Source organism: Diceros bicornis, chromosome 20 (assembly GCF_020826845.1).
Source record: "Diceros bicornis minor isolate mBicDic1 chromosome 20, mDicBic1.mat.cur, whole genome shotgun sequence".
Taxonomy (NCBI): Eukaryota; Metazoa; Chordata; class Mammalia; order Perissodactyla; family Rhinocerotidae; genus Diceros; species Diceros bicornis.
In genome coordinates, this window is record NC_080759.1 from 5,444,687 (window position 1) to 5,464,626 (window position 19,940).

A 19,940-nucleotide genomic window follows, 5' to 3' on the forward strand; every position below is an offset into this window, starting at 1 on the left:
GCGGGGCCCCGACGGCCTCTTTAAGGCGCGGTCGGCGTCTGCCGGCAGAAAAGCGGCTTAAAGGCGACGCGTGGCGCGATGGCGGCGGCCCCACGCGCGTGCCGGCGGCGCGGGCGGCCGCTCCCGGCCTCGCTGCTGCTGCTGCTGCTGCTGCTGGCGCTGCCGCCTCCGGGGGGCCCGCCGGGCGCCGCCGCCTACTTCCCCGAGGAGCGCTGGAGCCCTGAGTCGCCGCTGCAGGCGCCGCGCGTGCTCATCGCGCTGCTGGCGCGCAACGCGGCCCACGCTCTGCCCGCCACGCTGGGCGCCCTGGAGCGGCTGCGGCACCCGCGGGAGCGCACGGCGCTGTGGTGAGCGCGCGCGGCCCGCCGCCGGCCTGCGGCCCCCGCCGGGCGGGCCCTCTGCCTGCCCCCTGTCCCCCTGCCCCGTTAGGGCGGCCCGGACAGGCGCTCTGCCTGCGGGCCCCTTTAGGGTGTGTCGGGCCCCTGCCCTGCCGGCTGGCCCCCCGTTAGGGCAGATCCGGGACCACGCGTGCCAGCCAGGGCGGGGCCTCCCTGCCCGGGACTAACCCCTACCCCCTTGGGAGCACACACAGCTCCAAAGAAGGGGCGCCTGGAGAGCCCGCTGGGCCTCGCCACGGCCCGCTTTGCACTTCCGCTAACGGGGAGTCTTCCTGCTCTCGCTGTTGCCTTGGTTCCCTGCCTTCTGATCGGAGTGGGCCGATGGGGTGGGGACCAGATGGCCGAGGGGGGAAGCGGATCCTTCCTGGAAGGGGGACGGGGCAGAGCCGCGAACAAGCCTGACTGATGACCTCCCCGCTGCTGCCTCAGTTTCCTCATCTGGAAAACCGGGGTATTAATATAACTCGGGTTGGTTTGTCTGTGAAGATAACACAGTTAATGGGCGTGAAGCCCTGGTGTCTGGCATCGCGGGCTTGACGCCCAGTGACCGAACCCGTGGTGGTGGTTACTGTCATCCCTGCTCTCCTTGTCTGCTTAACAATTCACCTGGAGAACAGCCCTCAGCTCCCTCCTCAAACTCCACTCCCGAATGTCCTTCTTCCCTCCACCCCAGATTCCCCAGCCCAGATAATCCAACATAGGCTTGGTGCTTAAGAAATGTTTGTTGCATGAGAGGGTGATCAAAGCCCGCCAAAAGGTGGTGTTGCTCATAGGAGAGAATCGAGGAAGGGGGGAGTGTATGACATATGTGTATGTTTATTAATTCTCGCTTATTTAGTTCTAATGTGGTTATAAGATCCTAAATGCTCAGTAGTACTAATAGTGTCTAAAGTGATTTTCCACAATTAGCTTGTTTAATCCCCTCTGCCCGTGACTGCAGAGTGAAATGGGTCCTGCCCTCACTCTGAGGTACAGATGAGGGAACAGGCCCAGAGAGGGAAGCATCTTGCCCCAGGCTGTGTAGCTGATGGCGGCCAAGCAGGGTGTGGAGCCCAGGTTGCGTTGCTGCTGCCTGGTCCTGCCTCAGTCTCCCCAACCTCGCTGACTGTCCCCCTCCCCCGGCAGGGTGGCCACAGACCACAACTCAGACAACACGTCGGCCGTGCTGCGGGAATGGCTGGTGGCCGTGAAGAGTCTGTACCACTCGGTGGAGTGGCGGCCGGCAGAGGAGCCCAGGTGAGCGCCAGGCTCTGCCTGGAGCCCCGCGGCGGGACTCGTCTGCACCCGTGCTTACACCCCTCGTGACTCCCCGTGGTCCTGGCATGGAACCCCAGCCCCCAGCCCCTGACTCTCCAGCCCTAATCGACGGCTCCGGCTCCTCTGAGCGGCCCTCAGCTTCCCCAGCGGCCATGATCCCCCTCTGGACTTTGCCCCTGCCCTTCCCTCCGCCTGGAGTTCCTTCCCTCCCCATCTTCCTGGCGGATGCCCGCCGCTGTGCCCTCTCACTCTCGCCCCAGCACCAGCTCTGCTCCTCAGCTGCCCCGGGGGCCCTGGGCAGCGCGGTACCCCGGCTCCTTTCACCCTGTCAGGGTTTATTTCTGTCCCACCCGCTGCCCAGACCAGATTCTGAGTCTGGGAGGACAGGCTCCAGATTTCCTTCTCCTCTCCCAGTGGGGATCCCCCTCACCCTCAGGGTCGTCCTCGCGTGGCATAAGCGGCCCCTTCCTCCCTCTCGGGTGCTCTGAGCTTTCTATCCTACAGATTGCCTTGGGCTTTCTTCCTTCTGGGCAAAAAGTAGTGGGGACCCCTGGACCTTCTGTGCCCCTGCCTCTCAGGGACACATCTCCCTCCTATTTTCTCCTCTTCTTCTCTGCCTTCAGATCCAGCTTATACACCCCCTCCTCCAGGAAGCCCTCTCTGACCACCCCCACAGCCGGTGCTGGGCCAGTGCCCCGCGCTTCGCCCATCACGGCTGCCTTTCCACAGGTCCTACCCAGATGAGGAGGGCCTCAAACACTGGTCCGACTCCCGCTACGAGCACGTCATGAAGTTGCGCCAGGCGGCTCTGAAGTCGGCCCGGGACATGTGGGCTGACTACATCCTGGTGAGTTCCCACCGGCCAGCCCCGGCTTGCGGCCAGAGGCCTGGGGCGTCCGAGGGAAGGCGGGGCGGCAGGATGCGGGGACCATCCTTAACCCTGTTTTACAGGGGGGGAACTGAGGCTCTGGGAGGGGAGTGTGTTGTTGGAGGTGACACAGCTGGTTGGTGGAGGAGGTTCTGGTCGTCAGGCTGGTCCCCAGCCATCCCCTGTAGTTGAACACTTGGGTCATCTCCGCCTTTGTTGCCGGCTCTGCACGCCCCATGGTGATGCCCTCTGGGTCATTCCGAGAGAAGCAGGAGGGGGGTTGGGACCGCTGAGGCCTGACTTTCGCTTCCTCCGCCTGGGCCTGCGTGGCCTCTGGGAGGAAGGGGACGTTGAGGCTGAACGCAGTAATGTTGGGACACGTGCCCGCAGGCCTTCTGCGAGCTCCTCAGCCTGCCCCCTGACCTAGGGGCCCCTCTCTGGTGCGGGCGGGGAGGGCGGCGCCGCCAGGCTGGCTGCTCTGGAGGTTGGACGCAATAACGCCTGCCTGGCACTGCCAGGCCCAGCTGGGGACTGGACCTCCTTTATTCATCAGTCGACATACATCTGCAGGCCCCTCCTGGGGCCCTCCTCCCACCAGACCCTGGGGACACAGTGGGGACGGGCGCAGGCTGAGCCCCTCCTCCGAGTGTCTGGGAAAGGGGCCTGACGAGAGAGCAAGCAGAGCTGAGTGAGGAAGCAGCGGAAGGCAGGCAGCCGGTGCCGGGAGGAAACGGCAGAAAGGCCATGGATGGCGTATCAGTGTTCTGGGGCCTCTGTACCACGGCGGGGGGCGTGCAGCTCATTGTCTTGGTTTTAGAGGCTGGACGTCTGAAATCCCGGTGTCACGGGGCCGAGCTCCCTCTGAAGGCTCCAGGGAGGGTCCTTCTTGGCCTCTTCCAGCTTCTGGGGCTCCACGCGTCCTTGGCGTGTGGCCACATCACTCCAGTCTCTGCCTCTGGTCACATGGCTTCTCTCTGTGTCTCTTCTCTTCTCATGAGGTCACCAGACATTGGATTCGGGGCCCACCCTAATCCAGCGTGACCGTCTTAACTCACATCTTCATGATATCTGCAAAGACTCTGTTTCCAGATAAGGTCACAGTCACAGGCTGTGGGTTAGAACTTCAACGTATCTTTTTTGGGGGCCACCATTCAACCCAAAGCAGCCGGCATAACCAGGGCGGGGTGACGAGCGAGCAGAGTCTGGGTGCCTACCTTGAGGAGGGGTCCTGGCGGAGACATGAAGGAGCAGAGGAGCCAGCCTTGGGGAGCTGAGGTGCAGCGTCTAGGGCAGAGGGGACACACAGGGAGAAAGCGTGGGGCAGTTAAGGCCCGGCAAGGAGGCCGGCGTGGCTGGACTGGAGTGACGGAGGGGGCGACGGAGGGAATGATGCTGAAGTGGTGGGTGTGGGCCGGACTGCATAGGCTGGGGGAGAGATTTGGCTCTTACTGTGAGGGTAGTGGGGAGTCATGGTGGGTGTGTGAGCCAAGGAGCTTGTGTTCTGATTTATGATTTTCAGAAGCCCCCGTGGCTGCCGTGGGGAGCAGGGCCCGTCGGGGCAGGAGTTAGGGCAGCAGGAAGCCAGGGTGGAGGCCTGTATGGGGCGGGGGCTGTGGAGAAAGGCAGGCGGGTTCAGGAAGTGTTCTGAGGCCGAGGGGACAGGCCCTGCTTGGGGACTGGATGTGAGGGTGCCGGGAGGGCTCCACGTCCCTGCGTGAGCCGGCGGGGAGGACGGAGCAGGTTCTTCCCGGGAGCCTGTGGTTGGTGCCTCCTCTGACCATTGTACAGATGGGAAGGTGGAGACTTTGGGAGGGCGGGGGTCTGGGAACCAGGGAGGCAGAGAGGGGCACAGGAGTGCCGGCCTGCCCCCCTGGGCTTTGCTTTCGGTTGAGGTCGGCTGGTTTTCACATTTTTCCCTCAGCAAACGTGGGTGGAACTCCAGGTGCTGGTTCAAAACTCTGAACAGCTTTGGCGAACCACGTGGTGGTGTAACGGGGGCTCCGAGAGTCCACGCGGACGTGAAGTCGTTCGTCTAGTGTTTTTAAATGGTTATTAAAAGGGCCTCTTTTTATAAACACTGTGCGTGTCACTTGTAAGAAAATATACAAGAAAAAATAAGGAGCTTAGGCAAGGAAAACAAACTGCAAACCTTGTAATCCTGCCTCCCAGACATTCTTGCTTTCTGGCTGCCTTTTGTGTTTTACTTGAGGTGCAGTTTACGGAACATAAAATTAACCGTTTTAAAGTGCGCAATTCAGTGCATTTAGTGTGTTCATTATGTTGTGCAACCACAGCCTCTATCTAGTTCCAGAGCTAGTTTTCATCACCCCAAAGGAAACCCCGGCCCCCTGAGCAGTCGCTCCCCGTCCCCCTCCCCAGCCTGTGGCCATGCTGATCTGCTTCTGTCTCTCTGGGTCTGCCTGTTCTGGACGTTTCACATAGATGCAGTCTTACCGCATGACGCCTTTGTGTCTGGCTTCTCTCACTCAGCATGAGGTTTTCGAGGTTCATGCCCATGCTCGGGTGTGTGAGAGCTTCATTCCTTGCTATGGCTGAGTGATATTCCACTGTGTGGATGGACTGCATTCTGCTCGTCCGTCGTCTGTCGGTGGACACTTGGCTCGTTTCCGCCGTGTGGCTCCTGTGGAAAGTGCTGCTGTGAACGTGCTGCACAGAGGTCCGTTTGAGTCCCTGTTGCTGGTTCTCTTGTCTCTATGTAGGAGTGGAATTGCTGGGTCCTATGGTAACTCTGTTTAACTTTTTGAGGAATCGCCAGACTGTTCTGGCTGTTTGCACTGCATGTGTATTCAAAAGTCGCAAATGCAAACGTCCGCAGAGGCTGGGCAGGGAGAGGGAGCATAACACACCGCACGGCTCGTCCCAGGGGGCAGCCGCCTCCCGTCTCCAGCTGAGGGTTGCTGCGCTGGAAAGCCGTCCCATGTTGCCGGAGAAGGCTGGAATTCTAGTTTTTGTTGTTGTTTACGACCAGTGATTCAGATGTTCCAAAAGTGCCGCATGGGTAACAGAAAACATATCTGTGGACCAGATGCAATAAAAAAACCCCACGTCCTAATAGTTCTGTAATAGGCTGTGACCTGCGTGTTCCCAGGCCGGTTGACGGGAACGGCCTGACCTAGCCATCTCTTTGTGCCGTGGTTTTCAGTTGCCTGTGCTGGACATCTCCGATAGGTGGGTTGTGCAGTGGGTACCTCAGTCTGCAGCAGGCGGGGCCAGAATTTCTTTAGCTGACTTGCCTCTGCCAGACTTCTGGCTCGGTCCCAAGTTTGTGGGATAAGCAACATGGCCGAGAGAACATCCTGGTTGTCCTTTCTGGAAGGGATTGGTGACACTGTTTTGGGGGGACCAGCAGGCACCCCCCCCTGCGGTGACACTGTTCCTGGGTTGGTGAATTTCCCTCCAGGCTGCAACAAACAGGTTATCATCTTTTTACCCCAACATTCAAGGTGTTAAAGAAAAAAATAAAAGAGGGTTATGTAAAGATCCTATTTTTATGAACTTGTAATTGGCCTCTAACTCACAGAGAAAAAGGTGTGTTCCCCCAGCCGCTCCCCCAGGGGGCCCGCCCCGCCCGGCCTCCTCATCGACCGCACTGCTGTTGTCAGGTTTCCATACATGCAGCCACGCGGCGCCCACTGCCACGGCCAGTGTCTCGCCAGTGCCGCGTCTGGGACCCGCTCGTGTTGCGTGAACGGCGGTTGGCTCGGTACTGAGGGCAGAGCTGTCGGTGGAGGAGCCAGGCGGCTTCCAGGGCCGCGGGCACTGCCCCGCCGTCCGAGCCCAGAACTCCGGCCTTGGCCCCAGCCGCGTCCCAGTCACTCCGGCCCCGGCCCCAGCCGCGCCCCAGTCGCTCCGGCCTCGGCCAGGTGGCTCCTGCAGCCCGCACTGACGCTGTGTCGGGTGTTTCACAGTTTGTGGATGCGGACAACCTGCTCTTCAACCCGGACACTCTGACCCTGCTCATCGCCGAGAACAAGACGGTGGTGGCCCCCATGCTGGACTCCCGGGCCGCGTACTCCAACTTCTGGTGTGGCATGACGTCCCAGGTCAGCGGCTGTCAGGGAGGGCGGGGCCCGGGGGCTGTGGCTGGAGTCTAACTTCTCATCATACTTACAGCACCATCGTGATGATCCTTAAACAGCTCCCTGAGAGAGGGTCCACGATTGTGTTCTCTACCCCCCAACCCTCACTACTGAGGCAGGGACAGAAACACAGAGAGGGGAAGTGACTTGTCTAAGCTCACACAGCTCGGAAGTGGTGCCAGGATGGGACTTCAGGCACAGCTTGATCCAGGTGTTCAAACAACAGCCCTGTCTTCCTCCATCCCTTGGGTGGCTTCATGTTCAGACTCCTGGGGAATGATCCCAGCAGCCTCCAGCCAGAATCCTCTCTAATTTGGCCTTGTCCAGTCTCTCCTCTTACCCCTGAACCAGTTACTGCAGCCAGGAACATACCAGGCTGTGATTGGCCAGGCCTGGGCCACAAGTCCCACTCCAGGGTTGAGGGTGGGGTTGCAGGCAAAGCCAGGGGGAGTGAAGGGGTGGGTGTTGGAGCCAGTACTCTGTCCCATCCTGTCTCCTCGTCTTTTTGTTTTGAATTGATGTTCGAGTCACATAGCATAAAATTCACCATTTTAAAATTCAGTGGTTTCTATTTTTTAAAATATGTTCCATAAATTTAAGTGTTATACGCTAACAATTCCAATTTCTAAAGGGAACGAGGAAGAGAGGCCAACTCTAGATTATTCCAGAAGCTTTTAAAACTCTTCTAAAAGATTCCTCCCCACTTCCTTGAAGTCACGCTTCTGACGTTCAACTTCTGTGTAAATCAAAGGATCTCAAATGTCTGATCCCTTTTCCGGCTGTTTAATTTCTCCCTCAGACGCTGCCTTTCTGGGCTGAGGGGCTGGGCTGGGTCTGCTAGTGAGCGACTGTCCCCCTTTGTTTACCTGCCATTGCCCGTCACCGAGGCCCTGGGGGAGACTGTGCCCGAGGCCGGGGCTCGGGAAATGCCAGGGCAGACAGGGGCTGGCGCCTGGTCCTGCTCTCCAGGGTTCCCGGCCCCCGTCTTGCGGGCCTCCAGCCTCACCGTTAGGGCCCATGCAAGACTGCCCACCCCCCACAGGGCTACTACAAGCGCACGCCCGCCTACATCCCCATCCGCAAACGGGACCGCCGGGGCTGCTTCGCGGTTCCCATGGTGCACTCGACCTTCCTGATCGACCTGCGGAAGGCGGCCTCCAGGAACTTGGCGTTCTACCCTCCCCACCCGGACTACACCTGGGCCTTCGACGACATCATTGTTTTCGCCTTCTCCTGCAAGCAGGCAGGTGAGCCCACAGGAGGTTGCCATCATGGGGCGTCATCTGGCTGGTTCTTTGGGATCTGTGCTGAGCAGGTTCAAACAGAGCCCACAGAAGGTTCACAGAACCAAAACTGCAGGGTGCAGGGATGGCTTCAGGTGTGGCTCTATCCGGGGGTTCAGATGACGTCCCCAGGACCCAGTTTCTCTCCAGCCCTGGCTTTGCGGGTTGCTTTGCTCCTCAGCTTTTTAAGACCTATTTATTGAAGGTTATTTCCATCTCAACATTTTTCTATACTCTCCCAGTTTTCTGTAGTTGAGCGTATATTAATTGGATAATTAGGGAAAAAAACGTTTAAAAGAGAAAGAGAACACAGCCATGTGCTGACTTGTCATTTATTTTAAACCAGAGGCCGGCACACTGTGGCCCTTAGGCCAAATCCAGCCTACCATCTGTTTTTGTACGACCACAAGCTCAGAATGGTTTTTACGTTTTTAAATGGTTGGAAAAAAAATGAAGAACAGTATTTTGTGACATCTGAAAATTAGCTGAAATTCAAATTTCAGTGCCCATAGGTGAAGTTTCGTTGGCACACAGCCGCGCCCCTTCATGGGAGCCTTGTCAGGGTGCTCTCGTGTCCGGTAGCAGAGCCAGGCGCCGCAAGCTGAAGATGTGCACCATCTGGCCCTTTACGGGAAAGTTAGCCAATTAAAATGGAAATCATTTTCACGTTAAAAACTGATATGTCCTCATTATAAAAATGTGAGCCATCTGGGACAGGGCAGGTGCGGGAGGAGGTGGCGTTACTGCCCTCCTGTTGGGCTGTGTCCCCTCTCTGTGCGTAACCATGCCTTTGCTGTTCTCACTATCTGCCGTTTGCTATGTCGCGGAGTCCTGTAGGGACCAGGGCAGCGTGGTGCAGTGCGCTTAACGGTTCCAGAGTCTTCCATCCTGCCCAGCGACGTCTGGACATCTCTGACTGCCCAGCTCTGTGCGGCCTGGGAGCACGCAGGGTGTAGGCTGCCTGCCTGCGGAGGCTCCGTCCCAGCTCTGCGTCCCAGGGGAGCGCTGAGGGGCCTCCGCGGGCAGCTGGGGATAGCAGGCCGTTGGCGCTCCCTGCACAGGTGGAGGGTGGCTGCCTTGCTCTGCCCCCGGTGTTGACCGCTGTCTCCTGGCCCAGAGGTGCAGATGTACGTGTGCAACAGGGAGGTGTACGGCTTCCTGCCTGTGCCGCTGCGGGCACACAGCACCCTCCAGGACGAGGCCGAGAGCTTCCTGCACGTGCAGCTGGAGGTCATGGGTGAGTCTGCCCCTCTCTGGGCCCTCTCACAGGCCTCCTTCGGACACTGATCCAGCGCCTGCTGGGGGCCGGTCCCTTGGCTGGGCCCTGGGGACCTGGTGGGAATAAGGTGGATGGTTGTCCTGCTCTCGTGGAGTGCTGACTTGCAAGCAACTATGTGTGGTGTGCTTGGGACAGTCAGGATAGGCTTCCTGGAGGAAGTGGCATTAAGGTGCAGGGTGAGTAGGAGTTAGCAGAAAGAGAATTGCAGCCGGAGGGAGCAGCGCATGCAAAGGCTGGGAGGCTGGAGGGGACGTGAGCTCAGGGAACAGGCAAGGTTGGCAGGGCAGAATGGGGCTAGTGAGTTGGGCAAGGCCGGCAGGCAGGGCCAGGGCAGGGGCCTCAGACACCAGGCCGAGGAGCAGGCCTTTTCCCCAGGGGCAGTTGGGGGCCATAGAGGGTGTGGGAGCAGGGAGGCAGAGGTGTTCGCTGAGGAACCTTCAGGTGCGGGCAGTGTCTGGGACACAGCCATTTCGGGCTTTTTCCACACCTCAGACCCACTGTTTATTTAATATTTATCTTAAGCAGACATCTTTTTTTTTTTTTTACTTGAATACATTTATTTAAGAAAGGAAACTACATGTTTTTACTGCAGTTGCTAGCTTATGTTCTTCTAATACTATGTAAGTAAATCCATAAGCTGTGAGACTAGCAGCCATCCCTCTGGTGGGCCCCTGAGGTGGGAGGAGTGCAGAGGGCTGAGCTGCCCTCGGGGTTGTTTGAGGAGGGGCTCCTCCCAGCCAGGGTCTCTGTCTGCTCCCCTGTGGGCCTTGCTTGCACAGCCATGTGCGTCCCTGCGAAGGCCTTTCCTCCCACTGCACCGAGGGAGAGGGGCTGGGAGGGCCAGGCCTCTGCCTGGGGCTCAGTTTCCCACTCTGACCTGCTTCTAGAAGGTTCTCTGTGTGTCTCCCCCTGGTGGCTGAAGATGGAATAGCACCCTGCCCTCTGGTTTGGGGAGACTTTTGGGTCTTTTGAGGTGACGCCTGGAAGCTGCAGGGTCACTAGGGTGGAGGCCCCCCCAGTCCCTACGTGTCTGTTACACGTAGATGCCTGGACCCAGCCCGCAACCCTCCTGGGCCGCAGTCCTAAGAGGTGGGTCCCTGCCTGTCACCAGCACCCTTCAGGGGCTGGACCCTGAGAAGCATCACTGTGGCTGCCATAGTTTTCCTGGTTTACTGTCCTAGTTTAAATTTTCACGTTTCTATTGTTATTTCCAGTCAGGAAACCGTTCATGCTGCTGTTATAAACTCAGACATGACAGGGGCGTGAATTTTCTGTTTCTCGAGGGCCAGAGCAGAGCACACAGAGCAGACGGGGGGAGGGTCTGGACGTTTCTGACGTTTGTGCAGGTCCTTCCTCGTGGTCCGCATGAAAACTGCCTGTTCTCTCCCACCCATGTGTGGGTCCCCGGACCAGGCTGTGCATGATTTTTCATGAGTTCGAAAATCTTTCTTGTGATGAAGCATCGGCCCTGCAGAGAAGCTACGAGTGCTGCCCCCTGTCCGGGCACCCCGCAGCTCGCGTCCCTCCTCACCTGCTCGTGGCCCCAGGGCATCTTCCCCAGCGGCCCCGTAACCCCGCTCAGTGTGACTCCTCTGTGCTGAGTCCCGGCACACGGCGGGAAGGGTGACAGCAGCGTGGCTGCTCACACCCTCATCGTCAGCTGCGGGCCAGGCTCCCCTGTCCTGACTTCATCAGCTGATAGGTTTTGCCCGTTTGGTGCTTCACATAAGTGGAATCGCACCGTGTGCCACTCCGGTGTGCGGTGTCTTCGCTCAGCATCCCGTCTGTGCCGTCACAGCTGCTGTGTTTGGCTGTGGCTTGCTCCCACGCCTTGCTGCATAGTGTTCCATGAAGGCGTTCAGCCACAGGATTGTCCACTCTGGGCTGTGTCACGTCACTTTACCATTCTCCTGAGGGATGTGGAGGGCATGCGAGAGAGTTCCAGACATGCACCAGTGGGTGTGAGTTAGGAAATTCCACAAGATCGCCCTCACTTCTCACACCAGTTGCAAGACCATGCTCAGGTTTGATAATTCGCTAAAGGGACTCAGAACTCACAGAAGCTGTTATACTCACGGTTGTAGTTTATTACGAGGGAAAGGACACAGTCAGCCAAGGGACGGGGTGCATGGGGTGACGTCCAGGAGAGTTCCATGCACGGAACTTCTGGTTGTCCCCTCATCATGGAGTCATGGGGACAGCACTTCTCCCAGCACCAATGTGTGACAACGCACATGGTGTACTGCCATCCAGGGAGGCTCCTTGAGCCTCAGTGTCCAGAGTTTTTATTGGGGCTCATACATGCAGACCCGGCTGACTACCCACGTGGCTGACCTCCATCTCCAGCCCCTGCAGAGGGGAACTGATACCACATGGCCCAAGACCCCCACCCTAAATCACACTGTTGACGCACACCACCCAGTGTGGTCCCAGGCCAACAAAGACTCTGTATTAAAATATCAAGGTCACATGGGTTTATACATTCTGTAAATTTTAGGTGTACGTCATTGTATTTTGACTTGTATGTAGACTGCATCATGCTCGCCACCAGAAGTCTAGTATTTACCCATCACCATACAAATGTGCCCCTTTTCCCTTCGCCCTCTCCCACCCCTTTCCCCTCTGGTAACCACTAATCTGTTCTCTGTATCTGTGTGTGTGTTTCAAGCAAAGACACTCTTATCAAGCAGGACCTTCCAAGGGCTCCCACCTCCCAGGAGCCAGGGGCAAAGGCCACTCCTCTTTGGGCAAGTTTGGCTTTTCACCCCATAATGGGTCCGAGGGTTTTACGTTGTTGTAATCACTGTGACGTGGCCTCTGGGAAGACAGCATTGCTCTGCTCCTTCGGGATGCCCAAAGTGCTCTGTTTTCCCAGAACTGACAACAGAGAGTGAAGAGACCCCCACCCCACAACAAAGGGTGAAGAGATCCCCACCCCACAGCCAGGTCTGTTGCCATCCACACCCCTACTGGAGGGGCAGAGACTCAAAGAGAGAAGGGAAAGGGCAGCTGGGATTTGAACCCAGTCTTTGGATCCCAAAGGCTCACCCTGGGGTCTCCGGCTCCTCCAAGGAGGACGGGGGCGACCAGGAGCTGGGAGGGCCCTGGGTCGGAGGAAACCCCCGGGCATGGTGTACCTGGGGGAGCTCTGGGCTGCGAAGTGGGAGCTGCGGGTAGGCTCCGGGCCTCACCCAGACAGAGGGCCAGAGTCTGTCCCTGGAGCTCACCTGGGGCCTTTGTTCTTGGCCCTGCGGCTGCCAGACTCACTGTTGTGCTGGGCTCCTCGGGGCCAGCCTGGTGGGCGGGCAGGGACCTCGCCAGGCTCGCGTCCACCTGTGGATCCAGCCCTTCTTAGGAACCTGGGATGCGCCAAGACAGGGCCCAGGATGTGGTCTGAGCACTGCTCATGGCAGCTGCAAGGGGACAATGTGAGCACTCTGAAATCCTGCACGCCCCTTGGCTTGTAGACACAGCCATCTTCCCCTGGTGTCTTCACACCGTCTTCCCTCTGCGTGTGTCTCCGCATCCAAATTTCCCATTTTTATAAGGACCCTAGGCCTGTTGGATTAGTGCCCACCCTAATGACCTCGTTTTACCTTGATCACCTTTGTAAAGACCCTATTTCCAAATAAGGTCACATTCTGAGGTCTTGGGGGTTAGGATACTGATGTATCTTTATACAGGGCACAGTTCAACCCACAGCCTGTGATTTCGTGGCATCTTTTCATGAAACCTCTGAGAGATTTATTAGCCCATTTTATAGATGAGGAAAGCCAAGGCCAGGTCACACAGCTTGCCATCATTCCTTTGTTCATTCAGAGTAATTATTAAGCACCTGCTGTGTGCTGGGCCCTGGGGACCCAGTGTGAGTGGACAGACCTGGGATCTGTCCTGGGAGGCTCAGAGGAGACAGACAGGGAGCCAGGGAGTTCGGACAGCAGGGTGGGGGTTTGACAGTAGAAGCCCAGGCACTGTGGGGCCAGGAGGAGGTATCTGTACGGCTCAGCCTGAGGAGGTCAGGAGATGCTCCTCCCTCACCAAGAGGCCATCTTAGCTGGGAACTCGGGGGAGGAGGGGAGGGAGAAAGGAAGGGTGTTCTTGGTAGAGGCCCAGCATGTGCAAATGTCTTGAGGTCAGAATGGGTGAGTTTGGGGTGCCAAAAGCCAGAGTGAGTAGGGGTGGGGGAGAGAGACTAGCACCCGTGTCGTGGGTGGCGCCTGGTCAGGCAGGGTCTCCAACACCAGGCTGAGGTGCTTGGGGTGCTATGGATCCGTGGAGGGGGCACTGGAAAGGGGCTGGAGCCCTGCCATGACTGCAGTGACCCCTGGGCTTCTCTCTGCCCTGCAGTGAAGCACCCACCGGCGGAGCCCTCCCGGTTCGTCTCAGTGCCCACCAAGATGCCTGACAAGATGGGCTTTGATGAGGTGGGCCAGGCCTTCCCTGGAGTGGGGGCGGGACCGGGGGCCAGCCAGAGGGTGCGACGGAGGCTCTGGGCCACAGGTCTTCATGATCAACCTGAAGCGGCGGCAGGACCGGCGGACACGCATGCTGCAGGCTCTGAGGGCACAGGAGATTGCGTGCCGGCTGGTGGAGGCTGTGGACGGCAAGTGAGTCCGGCTGGGCGGGAGGGTGGTCCGCACGTGGGTTAGACTGTGGTGTGGGGGCCATGGAGGGGCGGGGAGTCCGGCCTGGGAGGGGAGGGTGGTCCGCACGTGGGTTAGACCGGGGTGTGGGGGCCGTGGAGGGGAGGGGAGTCTGGTTTCAGAGGGGAAGGTGGTCTGCACATGGGTTAGACCCTGGTGTGGGGACCGTGGAGGGGAGGGGAGTCTGGCCTGGGAGGGGAGGGTGGTCCGCACGTGGGTTAGACCCTGGTGTGGGGGCCGTGGAGGGGAGGGGAGTCTGGCCTAGAGAGGGGCTGGCAGATGGCACTCAGCGTGGACACTGCCCTGGCGCGCCTGGGCACGTCAGGTCCAGGAGGGGAGCACTGATGGTGGACTCACAGAGGGGGCTTCCACCGACCCCTTCTTTCCACTTTCAGAGCCATGAACACCAGCCAGGTGGAGGCGCTGGGCATCCAGATGCTGCCTGGCTACCGGGACCCGTACCACGGGCGGCCTCTCACCAAGGGGGAGCTGGGCTGCTTCCTCAGCCACTATAACATCTGGAAGGAGGTGGGTTCCGCTGGCCGGGGGCCCTCCTCAGCCTCCTGCCGGCTCAAGGGAGGGAATCGCCTGCACTCCACGCAGGCTTCCAGAACCACAGCAGGACACAAGGCCTCTTCAGTGGAGGCCTCTCCTGACGCGTCACCTGAACCCTGGTGGCGTAGCTCCTTTGTGCACTTGTGGAAGCCGCCTGGGGGGGATCCTGGGTCCTGGAACAGGGTATCTGAGGCCTGGGACCTTTTGGCGAGGGCTTTTCATGCCCAGCTTCTGTCAGATGTCTGTGGAGCCTGAACTCTATGTTCATCGCTTACTGATAGAAGTAATAGCTGTGGTGACATTAACCACCACGGACCCCACACGTTGGTACCCCGTTAGCCTGGGGGCTCGTCAGCCACCCTTGGAGGGAGAGACTGTGATGAGTGAAGTTACCAGCCTGGGGTTTGAACCTGGGGCCATCAGGTGTGAGGCCAGATGCCACGTCTGTCTGCAGGGTGGGAGGACGTGTGGGGAGGAGCTCACCCAGGTTGCCCTCCTTTCCTGAGATTAATCATGGATAGCATGGGGCAGAGGGTGAGGAGTCCAGGTGGCCCTGGAGCTGGGGGGACCCTGCTTCAAGTCCAGCCCTGCCTTTTAGAGGGGTGAGCTCTGTGAGCAAGGAAAGCACTTCCCAGTCTGAGCCTCAGTTTCCCCACATGATAGAGTCACCATCTCAGGGCAGTCGTGAAGATTCAGGGAATGTTTGCCAAGCAGCTGCTGGGGACACGACAGCCACCAAGACAGACCCTCCCCCCCCACAGGGGGCTCACAGCCCCAGGAGGTGGGGAGACTGATGATAAACCACAAAGACATAAACTACAATAAAACGAGTGAGATGTGTTTACAGGAGAGGCCCAGGGCTATGAATTGTCCTCAGCTGGCAACTTTGGATGGTGGTCAGGGAGGATTTCCTGGGTGGATGACATTTGAGCTGAGGCCTAAAGGGTGAGAAGGATCCTGCCTGCTGCTGCTTGGAGGAGGGTGCTCTATGTCAAGGGCACAGCCCAGGCCCAGACCCCAGAGTGGGAAGGAGCAGGGAGGCCAGGCTGGGGCATCTGTTGCCAAGTGTGTGAGGAGCTGGTGGCCAGGAGGGAGGTGGATCCAGACAGTGGTGGGGAGGGGGGTGCGTTTACTTCTGTGCTGCTGCCCCAGAGCCTTTAGGCAGAGCTGGTTTCAGGGTCGGGCTCAGCTTTGATCTCCCCGTGACCTGGGCGGGGTGTCCTCCCTCAGGTTGTGGACCGGGGGCTGCAGAAATCGCTCGTGTTTGAGGATGACCTGCGCTTCGAGATCTTCTTCAAGAGGCGCCTGATGAACCTCATGCGGGATGTGGACCAGGAGGGTCTGGACTGGGACCTCATGTGAGTGTGGGGTCTGTGGTGTGGCCTAGACCCTGTAGGTCTGAGGGCGTTTGCAGGTTAATAGGTGGGGCCAACTCTCAGGAGTATGGCAGAAGGAGACTGGGGTGTGGCTTGTGTGATGGGCTCCGTGGTCCTGGGCCTGAGAGCAGTCAGGGCTTGGGGCTTGACCTAAGGCGTATGGGGTAGGGTCTTGGGAGGATGGCCTGGAAGTTTAAGGACTTGGCTGTGGGGAGGGTGGCTCATCAGGGCTTAGAGACTTGAGTTCTGTAGTGGGTGGAGTGTGGCTAGGATTTGACAGGAAAGCCTGTGGGCATGGCTGAGGAGCCTGGGATGGGTGTGGTCAGGGCTCAGGAGCATGGCCAGAAGCTGGGGGCATGGCTGAGTGTGGGGGTGGCCAAGGAGCTTGGGTCTTAGACTAGCACTAGGTGAGGTGTGGCCAGCATATTTCTGGAACAGTCTTTTGGAATCTGATTATAGGGGGGTTGGCTCGTACTCTCTCCTTCTCTCTCTGTCCATCCTTCCCTCCCTCGCTCCCTCCCTCTCTCTCTCTCTCCCCATCCCCTGTGCAGGACTGTGATCCAGGTCTAGGCCCCAGACTCTGGACCGTGCTATTAACGTGAATAGTAACTGTGCCCATTCATTCTTGACTATCCTCCTTGCCCTACTGCCCAACAGCCCTCTGAACCCAGAGCATCCCTCTCAGGCCCACTCTCCTTTGTCATGGCACAGCCTCAGAGAATGTCAAAGACATCCCAGCTCCAAATCCTCTCATGGCTCCCTAGTGCCCTTGGAAAAAACCCACCCTCCTTCCTGTGGGCCCCAGACCCCAGTGGTCCTGCCCAGTCCAGCCACGCCAGCCTCCGCGTTGCTCTCCAAACATGCCGTGCCCGCTCCCACCCTAGGGATGGGCTCACCAGACCCCTGGCTTTCTGGGTTAGCGTTCTCTGGCGAGCAGGAGAAGGGTGACGGGGTGCCAATTCTGCACCCCAGCTATGTGGGCCGGAAGCGGATGCAAGTGGAGCACCCCGAGAAGGCTGTGCCCCGCGTGAGGAACCTGGTGGAGGCCGATTACTCCTACTGGACGCTGGCTTATGTGATCTCCCTGCAAGGCGCCCGCAAGCTGCTGGCTGCCCGGCCGCTGTCCAAGATGCTGCCTGTTGATGAGTTCCTGCCCGTCATGTTCGACAAGCACCCAGTGTAAGAGGGGCTGCTGCGGGTGGGCGGGGGTCTCAGTGTGTGGCTGTCCTGGGGGGCGGGGGCCTCACAGACCCCAGGGAGGTGTCTTTTCCTCCACCACTTCCTCCCTCGATCTGTCTCTTCCCCTGACCCACTGCCACCCCTCACTCCCCTCCTCCCCCCAGGTCTGAGTACAAGACCCACTTCTCCCCCCGCAACCTGCGCGCCTTCTCTGTGGAGCCCCTGCTTGTCTACCCCACGCACTACACAGGGGACGACGGGTACGTGAGCGACACAGAGACCTCGGTTGTGTGGAACAATGAGCACGTCAAGACCGACTGGGACCGCGCCAAATCCCAGAAGATGCGGGAGCAGCAGGCGCTGAGCCGCGAGGCCAAGAACTCAGATGTGCTGCAGTCCCCACTAGACAGTGCTGCCCGTGACGAGCTCTGAGGGGCAGCAGCCACAACACCAAAGCAGCCATCACAGGCCCGGCCTCCACGTGCTCGCCAGGGTCAGCTGGGCCCCTGTGGGTCCCTGGCAGGCCAGGGGGCTCTCCACGCAGGGCGGTGTTCATCCAGGGTTTGCTCAGCAATCACATGCACGCAGGCAGCATTAATGGGGTGCCTACTGTATGCCAGGAACAGGGCTTGGCACCAGGGGATTGGGTGGGAACAAGCCAGCATTCATCTCTCTGTGTGCCCAACACTTTTTAAGCATTTACTGTGTACTGGGTTCCTGTGTTATGGCAGTGAAGGACGCGTAATTATCCCCTCAATCAGTGATTGAGTCAGTCATCAAGCATTTATTGATTCCCCCCCAAGAATCAGGCACTAGTATACACATTCATTTTTTAAATTAATTTGAGTATTTATTGAGTGCTGACTGTATATTGAGCACCATTCCAGGCTCTGGGAATATAAACAAGACACTTTCATTCATTTATTCAAACATATTGAGCACCTGCTATGTGCCTGGTACTTATGATACAAAGACAATTCTTATTGGCTCAGTGCATTTATTGAGTGCCTGCTGTGTTCTGGGAGCTGAGCTCGGTGCTGGGGATGGAAATAAACAAGGTGCTTTTTACTCTTTAATTGGTTTCTCCCCCACACGTCTGAAAAGTGCCGAGCGTGCACCAGGCACTAGTGATACAAAGCAGCATGACGGTTGTTCATTCAGCATCTGATCACACACATGTGCTGGGCCACAGAGATGAACAAATGAGTCCTTTCCTGTCTTCATGCAGCAGGCATTTATTGAATGCCTACTGTGTACCAGACCTGATGGACCCCCAGTGCGGTTGGAGAATGGTTGACTGAGTCTGGTTCCTCCTCGTCCCCTGTCACCTGAGCTCTGTGCAGACAACATCCCCCCACCACCCCAGAAGGGAGGGTGACTCTTCCCCCACCAGGGGCAGCTATGGGTCTCAGTGGCCACATGGACACTGGCAAGCCCCCCTGGACCAGTCCCCTTGGAGGGGGTGGGGGGTGAAGATGGGGGCTGGGTCTCCCGTGCCTGCTCCTGATCCTGTTTGCTTGACTTCCCTGGCCTGCATCTCAGGTGTGGTCTCGGCCTGCTCAGTGGGGCTCCTCTGTCCATTGGTGGGGTCACGTGTGTGGGGCTCTGCATGGGCTCAGCTGCACTGGGGAGCTGACCGTGGCCTGGGCATGTGTTCCCCAGCACGAGCCAGAGGACTTGCTGTGCCTTCAGCCGGAAACGAATGTCAGAGCCAGCCAGTGGTGCTTCGCTCTTAGGGGCCACTGCTCGCCGGCTCGGGTCTTGGATGATTTGCTTATTTTTTTATTAAATATTCGTGGTTGGTTTTCACGTGAGTCTGCGTTGTTTTCTTGGTCCAATGCTCTGCTCCCCGCCACAGGCCTCTCACCCCCACCCCTGCTGCTGGCTGAGATGTGGGAGGAAAGCAGGGGCCAGAGAGAAGCTGGCCGGGGAGTGAGCCTGGGGCGGCCTTCAATGAGAGCCCCCGTGTGCCAGCCGCCCTGTCAGTCTTCCCTGAAATAGCCCAGGGCAGAGGGCCGGTCTTCCTCCACCCTGTGGGGCCGCTGTGGTGGAGTCTCAGATGACAGGATGAGGAGGGGGCCTGTCAGGGTTTGGAGTCCCCAGAAAACACCCCAAGATGAGGATTTGAGGGCACGTGGGGTATCCAGGAGGCGGCCCCAGGAAGCCCCCCGGGGGGGGGTGGACAGGAGATGGAAGGGTTCCTGCAGGGGGCACCAACAACCAACTGTGTGGTGGGTGGGGGCTGGGCACAGCAGGGAGCATGCGCCTCAGAGGGGCCCCACCCCTGCGGCCAGCCAGGTGGGGTGTTGGTCACACCCGGCGGCAGTTGGATTTTCTGGGTCCAGCACTTGAGGGTTCTCAAGATTCTTCAGCCCTTCGCATGCTTGGGCATATGTGAGGCTTTGATAAAAGAACAGAGGGTGTGTGCTCCTCGTGGAAGAATTAGAACACAGCCCAGAAACTGAAAAAGCAAAATTAAATCACACGTCCTTAGAGACAACTCCTAATATTTTGGCAAAAACTCTTCCAGTCTTACCCATTTGCATGGTGGGAACATATACACATTTTTTGTGTGTGTGTGAGGAGATCAACCCTGTGCTAACATCTGCCAATCCTCTCTTTTTGCTGAGGAGGACTGGCCCTGGGCTAACATCCATGCCCATCTTCCTCCACTTTACATGGGACGCCGCCACAGCATGGCTTGCCAAGCAGTGCGTTGATGCGCACCCAGGATGCGAACCTGCGAACCCCGGGCCACCACAGCGGAGTGTGCGCACTTAACTGCTTGCACCACAGGACATTTTTAAAAGGAGGGTTGTGTTATATAAACTGCTGAAACCTTCCTTTTCCCCACACGACACATTTCTGTTTCATGAACATGAGATGCAACTGTAGGCATTTCTTCAGCAATTTTCTTTTTAAACTTAACAAGGTATCGTGGGCGTGCCGATCAGCGCAGACGTCCCCGGTTCTTTCTGGATTGCCGCACACAGCACTCCGGG

The 19,940-nt window shown here is 58.3% G+C and overlaps 1 protein-coding gene across 1 annotated transcript; it reads left to right on the forward strand.

Annotated features, from left to right (window-relative positions):
* Nucleotides 1–78: 78 nt before the first annotated feature.
* On the forward strand, nt 79–18,747 carry COLGALT1 (collagen beta(1-O)galactosyltransferase 1). Its single transcript, XM_058563698.1, has 12 exons — nt 79–347; nt 1,524–1,634; nt 2,385–2,502; nt 6,453–6,587; nt 7,666–7,870; nt 9,024–9,143; nt 13,533–13,609; nt 13,686–13,792; nt 14,224–14,356; nt 15,614–15,741; nt 16,732–16,938; nt 17,103–18,747. Exons 1-12 carry the CDS (start codon nt 79–81, stop codon nt 17,368–17,370), a joined length of 1,878 nt encoding a protein of 625 aa, XP_058419681.1. The 3' UTR covers nt 17,371–18,747.
* Nucleotides 18,748–19,940: the final 1,193 nt, after the last annotated feature.

Excerpts from the sequence above, each read along its gene's own strand:
- COLGALT1 (XM_058563698.1), top strand. The coding sequence starts at position 79 with ATGGCGGCGGCCCCACGCGCGTGCCGGCGGCGCGGGCGGCCGCTCCCG. Across the intron at positions 13,793-14,223 it reads GTGGAGGCTGTGGACGGCAA|AGCCATGAACACCAGCCAGG; the intron begins GTGAGTCCGGCT and ends TTCCACTTTCAG. Across the intron at positions 14,357-15,613 it reads ACTATAACATCTGGAAGGAG|GTTGTGGACCGGGGGCTGCA; the intron begins GTGGGTTCCGCT and ends GTCCTCCCTCAG.